Consider the following 13,228-nt stretch of genomic DNA (forward strand, 5'->3'; position numbering starts at 1 on the left):
GAGCTTTGTGTTCATTTCCCTGATTGTGATTAATCACCTTCTGATATACTCTTTTTTTTTTGTCCCTCTCTTGATGACACCTGGATGGAAGGACAGTCTCTCTCACGACAACAGTCACACACACATTTTGAAGTCATTAAAATAATGCTGTCTGAGACGTGAGCATTTATGTATTTGTGTATGTAGAACTGCTGCTGCTGTGCCATGCAGCAAAAATATTTAGAGTGAAGTTATCAAATGCCACGTTCACAGCACGGCAGCCTGAGGCTGACTGAGAAGTGTGTGTGTGTGTGTGTGTGTGTGTGTGTGTGTGTGTGTGTGTGTGTGTGTGCGTGTGTGTGTGCGTTCATGTGACATCTGCCATAAATCACAAGCCACAGTGTCCTTGTAGCTCTAACACATATCATGGAAATCAATGCAGAGGTCAAGTCGAACAGAGCTACCCAGCCCCCGAAAATACCACAGCAGCCAATAAATATGGCAGGCTAATACACACGTCAACAACCCGGCTTTCTCACCCTATTGACTCGCTGCAGATAATGTGCGTGTGCACATGAGTGAATGCATACATGGACAGAAACACAAATGTCATCGAGTGTGTGTCCATTCTTCGTGCCAGGTTTGACCAGATGACATTGTGAGAACTGGAGGTGAATTATCTCATCTTGCATGAAACTCTGCATACAGTATGAAAGGACAGATCTGGTATTTTTCTTCATTTTTCTTATTGTCAACAAATCCTGTGAAAAGACCAGAACCAGAAATGACCTGAGCATCTATTGTCTGAGTAGCTAAAACCTGATACAGATCTTATTTCTTGTTGCAATGAGCTCCACTGTTGTCCAAAAACTCAGAGAAGTGCACCGGGTGTTTTTGTGGTGGGAACTCCTTCACCGCCCTGCTGGGGCAAAGACTCATCAAAAGCACCACATCTGTGTCTACCCACAGCTGAAAATAGTCCCCCAAAATACAGAATTAACTGTTCTTTGAATGATATTTTTAAAAATTACAGTGCCCAGTTGTTTTAGTAAAATGCTTCTAATCAATATTTGTGACTCATTTTTAAAGATTTACATCTTCAGCAGGCACAAATCGGCTCTGGGCCGAGGGCCACAGACAGGATGAGGAAATGAACCAGTGAAGACAGACGAACACAGTGTTGGTTTTGGTCTTTTTCCTGGGATTTGTTGACAAGAAGAAAGATACAGAATATCGCCAGCCTTATCCTTTAAACAGAGTAAAAGAGGGTTTTGTTTATTTCATGACTTGCAAAACTCCCAGCAGCCTTCATGCACCGTCTCCCGGGAATACGTTCTGATTTCAAAAGATACGATTTTTGAAAAGACATTTGAATAGCGATCTACTGACAAGCCACTGAGGGAAAAGAGTAAACTGCTGTAATGTGTGTGGCGCATATCACCAGGGGGTCCGGAGAGTGGGAGATAGCAAAATGCCACTTTCGTTTCCTTATGATACCATGTTAAGGTCATGGTGTGCTCTGGGTAACAACATGTGAATGTAGCGCACGCACACACACGTACACACACACACCCTCTCTTTCTGTCATGTCTCCTATCTCACACTCTTCTTGTTGATGGTTTTATGAAAGATTTTCTTGTAGATAATATATATCATTAACCTGATTTTCTATTGTTGCCTCTAATCTCTATTCCTGTCTCATCCTTACTTGCCCCACTCCTTCTACCTTGACTAATCACACAGTAATCGCTCCACATCGCACACACACGCACACAGACACACACACAGACACACAGACACACAGACACACACACAGACACACACACACACACACACACACACATCCTTTACCCCTCACCCCCTACATTGTCAAATGATCATTGAGGAGCGAGCGTGTGGCTGACACTGTCTCCACAGCAACGGCAGTTAGGACCAGGAGGGGGGCTGGGGCATCTTCCAGAGTGTGAATGATGAGAACACACACACACACTAACACATACACACCAATACACACACACACACACACACACATAAACACAAACAGAACAGACAGGTGCACATAACCACAAACACACGCACATGAAGGTGCCAGCTATGACAAAAACCCATTTACACACATGCACAAAAACACAGTCAAGTTGGCACACACTCGTGCACACAGACGTTGAAAAGTACACACACCACACAGACACTGAGCGAGACCCAGGAAACTGAAAAAAGAGGATGAAAGCGAGAGTGGGGGGTGGGGGGGGTGGGGGGGGTTGTTGCTTCCTGGAGAGATTTTCTTCATCCTCTCTCATTCACATGCATGCGCAGACAGAAAAAGCGCACGCACGCACACACGCACACACACACACACACACAAACACACGCACACACAAATATACAAACAATGACAAAGCACCACATAATCACTCTGATTCAATCATTTATGAAAGCAGATGTATAATTCAAAAACCAGCATGAAAGATTCACAAGGCAAAGAACATTGTTTAATCTGCCCTCCGCCCTTTAATTCTCCCCATCAATCCCTCTCTCCTGCCTCCCTCTCTTCCTCTCTTGAATCACCCTATCCCTCCCCCCACGTCCCTCCTTGTACCTCAGCAGGGTTTTTAATCATTGACCACAGTCTGCCCCAGACAACTAAAAGGTCAGAGATCAAGGTTAGGGGTCGGGGGAGAGACACGTCATGGGGTCTGCCTTCAAGCAAGAAGTGATTTCTTTCAAACATTATCATTCACATCATTTCCTTCACTGCTTAAAACAACAAAATCCCAGTACATACACCTTCTCTTTCCTCCTCACCTTGTCATTTTAATTCTCCTCTTCGCACCGCCTTTTCGCTGACCTCTCCCTCCCCCTTCCTTTCTCTTTTCAGTGTCGTTCTGTCATCCTGCCACCGGGCATGTTTAAGCACCTTTCTCAGGTAACCTCACACCTGTCTCCACACTGACACTGACTGCACTCTCTTGTACATCACACAGTTGCCTGGAAGACTACAGACAATAGACGTCTAGGCTGTCTGGCTAATAGGAAGCCAAAAGAGAAACCACAGAGTTACAAGCCAACCTTCATCATGGAGCCCTGCAATTACTTCATTTTATGACTGCACTTAACTTTTGTTTAAAATTGATTGAACAGCCAATTATTTTCTTGATAAATTACTTAATCGTTTTGTCCAGAATATGAGAAAACAGGAAAGAAATGTCTGCACAATTTCCCAAACCTCAAGATGATGTGTTCAAATAGATTGCTTTGTCAGAACAACAGCAAAAAAACTCGAAAATATTCAGGCAAATATTCACATCTGAGAAGCTGGAACCAAAGAATTAGTAATTAGTTAAGCAATTAATCAATAGTCAAAGCAGCTGCTGATTAATTTTCTATGCTTCAACTCATCATTTAAAGTAATTGACTAATCTTTTCATCTTTTAATATTGTTGGCTTTTAATGAAGTTGACAATTTTTTATCCATTGTATAGGCTACACTCAGTCAATCAAGGCTGAATTTGTCAAAATATCCATATCAGCAGCCTGGCAAAATAACGACTCTGAGAAAAGTAGCAATAAAGTGAGCAATAAAAAACAAAAGCGTGCACAGATACTGTAGTTTATGTTGAGAAAAAATATCCAAATTGTCGAGCTAACTGTCATAAATAGTAGCAAAGAGAAAATAGACAACTATAGATATGAAGTATATATTTGCATCAAGGCTGTGAGCAAATACTGAGCAATCTTGATGCCTAGTCTGTTTTAAAATGATCAAAATATAATAACAATAACTATTCAACAAAGTGGCTGCTGACTGTTACAGAGGCACCGGGTACCTCTCCTTACCTGGCAGAAGACAATAAATCAGTTGTGACATCACTCAAGCTATTAATTATGCCTTGAAAGAATGATTGACTGGAAGGGAAATTCACTCTCATCCGCCATGTGACCAGTTTGAAGGAATACCAGCACAGAGAGAAGTCCACAGGAAAATTAGATACTGAATTAAAATGGTCTTACCTGGGAGGTAGAAGTGTGGGGTCTTTAATCCAAACATGGTCCGGGATCGCTCCTCCGCTGACTCAGAGAATGAAGAGTCTGGGTTCCAGGAGGCAGGGAGGGGGCGGGCAGGGGGGGATCGGGCTGTGGTCGGCCGGGTTAAGGAGCTCGTTGCTGGTGTAAGTCATCAGACGGCTCTCCCTGCTCCGGCTCTCCCTCTCTCTCTCTCTCCCTCTCTCTCTCTCTCTCTCTCTCTCTCTCTCTCTCTCTGGGCCCTGCAGGTGCGAGGAGGGAGGAGGGGAGAGGTCACCCTCTGTCTACCTCCCTCCCCTCCTCTTCACCCCTCTGGACTGAACCCGTGTGGAGCAAAGAGGTGGAGGGATCAGAGGAAAAAACAGAGAGCAGGAAGAGACAAAGTGACAGAAAGAGAGAGAGAAGATGAGGCGAACAAAAATGCTCCACAAGCTGAGGATGGGTGACAGTGTGCTCATGCCATCTTTTACTGAGGAGATCGCCTGGGAGGGAGAGCCTCTGAGAGAGTTGGGAGGGTGACAGGAAGGATAGAAAGAGGGGGGGAGGGAGTCAGAGAAAGAGAGGGTAGAGGGAGAGAGAGAGTCTTCGGCCGGCGTTCTCTCCTTTTTTTAGTCCTGAGCTTTGTAATCCCTTCCTTGTTATTCATTCAGCGGCCTCTTGCTCGTTTGCTGTATAATGATCTGTTTTTCTGTGCCTCTGTTCTCTTTTCTGTCTCTATTCTTGCTTTATCCTCCCTCCTTTGCCTCAGTCCCACCACTGACTGCTCAGCTCAGCGAGCACATAGGAGGAGGAGGAGGAGGAGGAGGAGGAGGGAGGGACGCAAGGAGAGAAAAGAGGGAGGGAGGGAGGAAAAAAGAGGGGAGGAGAATCATAAGACGGATGAGTGAGGGAGAGATGAATGAGTTTGTGTGAGTGTGGCGCTCACACGTGTCTGTGTGTGTGTTTGTGTGAAATATGTGGAGGAAGGATGATTTAGATGGTGTGTGTGTGTTTGAGAGAGGGAGAGAGAGAGAGAGAGGGAGTAAAAAGACTGAGAGAAAGAGAAAGAGGGAGGAAGAGAGGCGAGGGGGTGTTGATGCAGTTCTCATTATCAGTAGATTGGACTGGTGCCTGAGTGACAGCTGATTCATCATGGGAGAGAGAGGAAGGGAGAGTGGAGGGGAGAAAAAGTGTGTGTGTGTGTGTGTGTGTGTGTGTGTGTGTGTGTGTGTGTGTGTGTGTGTGTGTGTGTGTGTGTGTGTGTGTGTGTGGAGCAGAGAGGGAGGGAGGGAGTGGGGGTTAAAACCTTCCCTTAAGCATCTGCTTCATTCAGATCTCCTCCTCTTCTCTTCTCTTTCCTCCTCTCCTCTTTTTCAGCCTCCAGTCCTGGAAATCAACAGTCTTGCGTGTCTGCTTTGGATCGCAGACACGCTGCTGCATACCATGATGTGACCAGCATAACTGTATCATCCACACACACACACACACACACACACACACACACACACACATAGCCCCAAACACCGGTCACATGCTCCCATTGATTAGATAGGCCTCATATGTCTGACACATCACGTTAGCTGGGCTCTCCATCAATTACTGTCCACTCTTGGCGAGCTAACGTCCCATCTACTGTCACCGAGACCCAATTCTATCACAGCCACGTTAGAGCCGGAGCCCAAAACCACTGCCCACACACACACACACACACACACACACACACACACACACACACACACACACACACAGAGCATCAAACCATGCTGCACCACACGGGAATGATATGCCATTAGGAGCAATTATTTGAGGTGGTTCTGTGGTGTTCTGCTCATTGGTGGTATAAAGCCAATGGTGCCATTTTGGAGCGTCTTTTTGCCGCTTGTGGTTTCTGTCTGTGTGTCCATGGCAGCCTGGAGGAACCTGGCCGCTCTATCAGCGCCTCCATCTCCTCACAGTAGCCCTCATTTCTCTCTGTCACTCCCTCGCTCACACATATGAGGCATGCCGACAGTTTCACTGCATGTGCAGACACATTCAAGTATAACAATGCAGATGGACACGGGCATGTTTTCAAATTGAAAAAGCCCTCTTCCCATTTTCTTCTCTATTTATACATTCTCTTTTCATCATTTTTATCTCCCGTCTTTACATTTCTTCTCTTTTTTTTTCCCTTTTGCCTCTCTACCTCTTCTCTGTGAGTTGTAAGGAGGAAGTGTGCTGTTGATAAGATTGATCTTGAGGGTCTCAAAGAGCTATCTATAACCCCGTCTGTCACCGCTGAATCAATGAAGAGAGACTGCTGTAGAGCACACTGTGTACAGCGCGCGCACACACACACACACACACACACACACACACACACACACACACACAGATAAAAAGCACTTTCGCAATTCATAAACACATGTGTGAACCTACACAAGGACACACATTAAGCATGCAGGAAGGCATGCAACCCTCACTTGTGCACACACATGCACGCTCACACTCAGACCGATCAACAGCTGTGGGAGAAGTTGTGAAACATCAGCCAACCACAAACTGACAGTGGGAGCAGACTGGAGAGAAGAGATAAAGAATACTAAAGAAACAGCACAGAGGATGGAGAGGTGGTGATGGGGGGGGGGTGAAGTGGAGGAAGGCTGTGTGTGTGTCTGTGTGTAATGGGTGTCTGGAAGTCTGGAAAAAAGTGTGTGTTTTATTCTCAGTTTCTTAATCAAGTGATTCTGAATCAGATCAAAACTATTATTTGTCTCACACACACACACACACACACACACACAATTGCCAACTGCCAACTCTCTGTAAACACCGCTGACCTCTGGGTTGAGACAGTGGAGGCTCTTTGGCCCCCGGGGTCACGCTCCGCTGCACGGAGCAGGGCCGCCGAGGTCAAGAGAGGAGGAGGAGGAGGAGGCCCAACAAACACACAGCATGATCCGTGATGATTACAGACAACAGCCAATAACGAGCGTCCACCTCTGACCTCATCGCCGTGGAAACGTGAGGGAATGCCTGTCACAAAGGGAGCAGTATAACTCAATCTATCGCCAAGCAGCAAGGGGGGGGGGGGGGGGGGGGGGGGGGGGTGAGAAGAAGGAGGGAGAGAGTTTAGAGCTGCGGTCAATAAAACACCAGCCCCAGCCATCACACAGCCTTCCTTTTCCTTATTGGAGTTCTTGTTCTGTCTTCAAACCAGACGCCATCACAGACAGAAGAAGCAAACCCCCACCCTCCACCCCCCCACCTCTTCTTCTCATCTCTTCTCCTCCCTGGCTCTTTCTCTATCATTTGCCTGTCAGATGCATGCTGTGGCAGAATAAGAGCTGACACCCCGGTCCCAGCAGCAACCAGGGGCTGCCATCAGCACTTAAACATTTTCTCTCTCTGCTACGTCCCCCCTCTCTCCCCTGCGTCCATGCAGCACTCTAACTGCTGACAAGGAACACAGAGAAGATGACAAATAAAGGGAGAGAAATGATGAGGGGATGGGGGGGTGGAGAGAGAAAGCCTTCTTCCATCTTGCTATTATTCCAGCTTTCCTTTCCTGTCTTGTTTTTTCTGCTACCCCCTCCCTCGTCATCTCAGCCCCAGTGAGGTCAGTGACCCCGAGTGAGTGAGCCTCATTACCCAGTCACTCTGTATCCACTCACACAGGGTGGAGGGGGTGTGTGTGATCATGTGTTGACGAGACGAAGGGTAAATATATTTGTCATTCCTCAAGTCACTCTGGCAGTTTCAGAAAAGACATTTAAAGAGACGACAGAGGACGGGCGTCATCCTCGCAGAGAGACAAGATTAAAAGACGGTGAATGGAGGATGGGTACAGAACGGAGGATGAAGTGATGGGGGAGATGAGGGGGTGGTGGCGTGTGGAGGGGTAGGGGGTAGCTCATGCTGGATCAAAGATAATTGTCAGCGGAAGTCATTATGCACATATTGTATAGAGAAACCTGAGGACGCTTCTTTCAACCAACGCTTCTCATCATTTCTCCTCTCCTCTTCATCAGCCTCTCCATGTCTTCCATAGCACATCAGGGATTTAATTGGACACTGATGGGTTCACTGTGACCTCAAGAGAGAGGAGGGGAAAAAAAAAAAGAAGTTAAAATTGTTGGGATGTGAAACCACATCCGCAGCACCATCTGCATTAGTCTGTTATAGAAACACTTAGAAATGATCCACAATCACAGGTCTGTCTCAGCTCCAGCGAAGTTAAGACAGAGCCTCAGACGCTCAGTAATAACAGCCTAAACTGCAGTCTTACTGAGGTTTGGATTGCTACGGTGCATTTAAATTGGTTTGGTTTGTGTGTCTTTGTGTGGTGACGACTGTATCCGTGTGACGGTGTCAGTCTCCAAATGAGAATGAAATGGGAGGGAGAGTATGCTGTGAACCCCCCCCCCCGACCCACCGACCCATTATTTCAGCCCCCAAGCCACACTCTGGACTCAGGCTGTCTGGTGCCTGTCTGGCCACCAAACTATCCGAAACATGCTATTCATGCATGCTCACATAGACATGTATTATCAGAGTGTGGCCTGCTGAAGGCCTGATTCAGCACACACACACACACACACACACACACACACACACACACACACACACACACACACACACACACATACATTAGGTTTTCATCACTTCTGGGGACATTACATAGACTTAAATTCATTTTCTGGAGACTTGCCCTAACCATCACCATAACTACTAATTGCCTAACCTTAAACCTTACCCCAACCTTAACCTTACCCTAAACTTAACCCTAGTCTTCATCCTAAAATTTAACGATTTACATTCCGGGGACCTGCATTTTGTCTCCACAAGTACAGTGAATCCCCCACAATGTGACAGTGTAAACAGATTTATGTCCCCACAATGTAATGCACGGGCACACATGCAGACACATGCACACACACACACACACACACACACACACACACACACACACACACACACACACACACACACACACGCATACAGCGGTGTTTCCATCACTTTTGGGGACATTACATAGGCTGATTTTCATTTCATGGAGCCTCACTTAAAATTTAATGATTTACATTATGGAGACTTGCATTTTGTTCCCATGAGGAGGATGAGTCCCCACAATGTGACTGTGTAAACAGGTTTATGTGCCCACAACGTGAGGAACACACATCCACACACACACCCACACACACACACACACACACACACACACACACACACACACAGACTTACAGTAGACTCGGCTGACGTTGTCCCACCACAGCATGCAGGGCAGCATAAATCAAGACTGTTAATGGGCCTGAGCCACAGGGCTTCACTGTACTTCTCCACCCCTTCAAACTCCCCCTCCACCCTCCCCTCCCCCCTCTCTCTCTCTCTCTCTCTCGTCCATCTGTCCGTTTGCACGTATGAGCGGAGCACAGTGACACACATACTGAGTGGGAAATTAGCCTGCTGCTGTGACATTCGGTCTTGTGAGTGTGCTTGTGTGTCTCTTTCTGTTAGTGTTCTTGTGCAGTACATGTACACAAACAAGGCAGTGCTGTATACGTATGTCAGCATATGTGTATATAAATCAGGAAAAGATTTACACAACATGTCCTCTAGCTTGAACAACACCTATCTATCTATCTATCTGTAAGTCATTCATTTATTTATTAAGTTCGTGCGTCAGTACTAGTGTCATTGTGACTTGGATTTGTCCATGTCGAGAATTTCGGCTCTCACAACTTTCTAGCTGTAATCTCTGCTGTCGAATAACTTGTACTCCGTGCTGGTCCTCTGACCTTCAAACATGTCTAAACTAACCGCAGCTGCTCTATTTGTCCATAGACTTGTCACTTTTTTGAAGCTGTGATGTTTAACCTACAATGGTCTAGAGCTCATACGACACCTAAAGAAATAAAATAAAAAAATAAAAAAAATTGTATCAGATACAGTGTGTGCCCATGTGTTACTCACGTTGTGGGGACAAAAACCTGTTTACACAGTCACGTTGTGGGGACTCACCTTACTTGTGGGGACAAAATACAGGTCCCCACAATTGAAATCATTACATTTTAGGGTAAAGACTGAGGATGGGGTTACGGGTTAGGTAAGGTTAGGTATAGGGTTAGGAATAGGCAAATAGTGGTTATGGTTAGGGTTAGGGTAAGGATCCAGGCAATGAATGTAAGTCTATGTAATGTCCCCACAAGTGATTAAAACACTGTGTGTGTGTGTGTGTGTGTGTGTGTGTGTGTGTGTGTGTGTGTGTGTGTGTGTTTGTGTGTGTGAGACAAACATGTGTTGTACCTTTGTTTGGCCCTGCTCTGTCTACCCAGATGGTGATATCTACTGATTATCTCTGTATGTGTCTGCTCCTCCATCCTTCACGCCTTGTGGGTCAGGCAGGTCCCACCCTTGCCGAGCCACCATCCACGGTGCCACGTCGATTAGGCTCCCCCGGGAAACACACACACCCCCACAGCCAGGATCACATCAACAGAGCTCCCCGGGAGAGTTTTGAACTTCTCTCAGCACATTTCCCTGCCCTGGCCTGACCACCAAGGTGACCCCTGACCTCTGACCTGGCTCTGTGACCTCCAAACCTGCGTCTGTCCCTTCTGATGTTTTCTGACCTCAGAGGACCATAAATCACAACCTCACAAACCTCAAACCTTTCTCTATGATCTCTAGTACTGACATTTTGCCTAATGTTGCCTTTATGAAATGAAATCAGAATCTCTCTCTAAATTTAGATCATTAATGCGTCTTAGACAAAATCCATTTCTTCTGAGGAGCATCTGTAGAAAGTGAGACCACAAATACTCAAATAAATGATAATACATGAATAATCACGTAGTTTATAATAGTGTATAAATAATATAGAAAAGCACAAATAAATAATCATATATGGTAGTAATAAAAAGAGAGAGGGGGTACTTTGCAGTCCTATTAGTAATGAGGTAGGCATTTCATCATAGCTGAAAAATAAGTGGAGGAATATATGTTTCATGACCGTAAACTGTCTGTCCCCCTTAAATTTTGACTTTGGGAACACATAACTATTGTTTCTCATTGTTCATAATCATAATAATGGTTTATCATAATTGTATTTGAAAACTTGCATTCCTGCTCATATGTTGATATAAAGAAAAGTGAGCTCAGTATGTAATCAGCTGGTTGATGCACTGATCAGGGTTAATGACGAAATGTGTCATGTGTGCCAAAATGTATACAGTGTCTGAACCATCGCATTGTTTTTTATTTCTTTTCTGTGTTGCTGATTAGTCATTTGCTGAGAATTCACTTTGAAGGTCGCTCTGCTTGTCAACATGCATCTAATTTACTGTGAATTTCAGACAGATGTGTTAGACTGATGCATCGTGCTGCTTATAGTGTATCATGATTATCTGCAAATCACAGCTATGCCTTCTGGGATGTCTGGCATGCTGTGTGCAACCGGTGCTGTCACTTGTCAGTCAGCTGTCACTTAATATCTTGCACCACTGAATTAAAACAATGAGGAAAGAGGAGATTTTCTACTGAGTGAGAGCAGTTTTTTAAACATTTTATCAAGATAACAGATTTTCAGATGTGTCATATTCCATGGCTCTTGAGGGAAATCCTGGCAGTCTGTACTAACTACCCAGATCAAGGATTATTCTGGCTCCACTGCCAACACACCTTCACACACACGTCCACACACACACATGCACATCCACATTACCTGGGGGGTCTGAGCTCCCCCTCTACAGGCCTTCACCCCACATGCTCATCTCAATTAATCACCCAACAAAACAGATGTCAGGAACAAAGGAACGATCTCCAGGCCTGTGGGGTAAAGGGGGGAGGAGGAGGAGGAGGAGGAGGAAGAGGAGGAGGAGAGGGGTGTTAGCAGAAGGAGGGAGGAGAGGGGAGGAAAAGCAAAAGGGAGGAAGGATGCCAGGCGGAATAGAAAAAAGGAGAAGGAAGCGGCAGTGCGTTTAAGAGCTGGGCGGTTTGTACGAGGCAGGTGATTGGAGGTTGGAGGTCCAGTTAGAGTGGGATGTGTTAGCTGTTTATGCGCTTCAAGTCCGGCATTACTGTACAATACAAGATGAAAAAGAGAAAGAGAGAAAAAAAAAAGAAAGAGAAGAAGTCACGATGTAAGAGGGGGAGAGAGAGTGAGAGACGATGAGAGAGTGAGAAAACAACAAAGCCCTGGAGATGAAAGACGGTCTAAAAAACAATGGATACAAAATAATGCTCTGCGGTGTGCAGAAATAGAGCAAAGATTGAAAACCTGCCAAGATAAAGACAAACCCCCGCTTTTGAACTGTCACTTCACCACGATACTGTCAGAAAACAAATGGCAATCTTGACAGGTCTCAGCTGCTTTGAAAGAGACGGAATCATATTTTATTCACAAACGCATATTTTATGGCTTTTATAGCAAAAGATTGTAACCTGTTGTTAAGCACTGAATTCTTAAATCTTGTGCTAAATTATTGACATCAACATAATGTACAGATGGAGAGAGGGGGGAAAGCGGAAGGAGCCAAGGAGGGGAAATAGGAAGGAAAGAGGAGGGAGGGAGAGCTGTAGGGTGGAGGGAAATGCTGGGAGATCTCAATTCTCTACATTTTTATAACATGTGCGCTGTTGTTTTTGCATGGATCCATGAAAAACACCACACGGGCTGAAGTCTGCATATTATGGGGAAAGCCATCAATCTGCTGGCATTATCTCCCCACTGTCTCTTTTCTTCCATCCCTCCAGAGCAGCCGTCCTCTGTCTCTCTCTCCGTCTGCCTGTAGAGCGTGGACAGTGAGAGTTAGAGCTCGCATCAATAACAGGCAGATAACAGCCCAGTCGTCAGTCTTCAAGCACAGCCTTAAATCACATCAGCCCTGGGAGGAAGCAAGAGGTGGGGGGGGGGGGGGGGGGGGGGATGCTTAGCACTTATAACGCACAGTACAACTACAACAACAGTGCAGCGTTGGTAAAACACACACAAGTGGAACAGAGTTGTATTGGGGGGAAATGACAGGAACGCATCAATTTATGCAGCATAAAAACAAAGCTCAGTGTTGTAACTGAGAGTTCACACAGTGAGCAACACGCTGAGGGAGGAGAGAAGAAGAAACATGATGACTGAGTGTGCGTGTGTGTGTGTGTGTGTGTGTGTGTGTGTTACTCACGTTGTAGGGACATAAATCTGTTTACACAGTCACATTGTGGGAACTTGCCTGCCTTATGGGGACAAAACAAACATCCCAATATTTAAACTTTA

The 13,228-nt window shown here is 45.7% G+C and overlaps 1 protein-coding gene across 1 annotated transcript in view; it reads right to left on the reverse strand.

The window, feature by feature from the left end:
* Window positions 1–4,200, reverse strand: part of LOC143321894 (genetic suppressor element 1-like) — a 38,022-nt gene extending 33,822 nt beyond the window's left edge. Inside the window, exon 1 of the mRNA XM_076732605.1 lies at window positions 3,991–4,200. Within this exon, the coding sequence (XP_076588720.1) occupies window positions 3,991–4,027 (37 nt within the window). The 5' untranslated portion in view covers window positions 4,028–4,200. The remainder of the gene's footprint in view (window positions 1–3,990) is intronic.
* Between the last annotated feature and the right edge of the window lie 9,028 nt (window positions 4,201–13,228).

Source organism: Chaetodon auriga, chromosome 6 (genome assembly GCF_051107435.1).
Source record: "Chaetodon auriga isolate fChaAug3 chromosome 6, fChaAug3.hap1, whole genome shotgun sequence".
Classification (NCBI taxonomy): Eukaryota; Metazoa; Chordata; class Actinopteri; order Chaetodontiformes; family Chaetodontidae; genus Chaetodon; species Chaetodon auriga.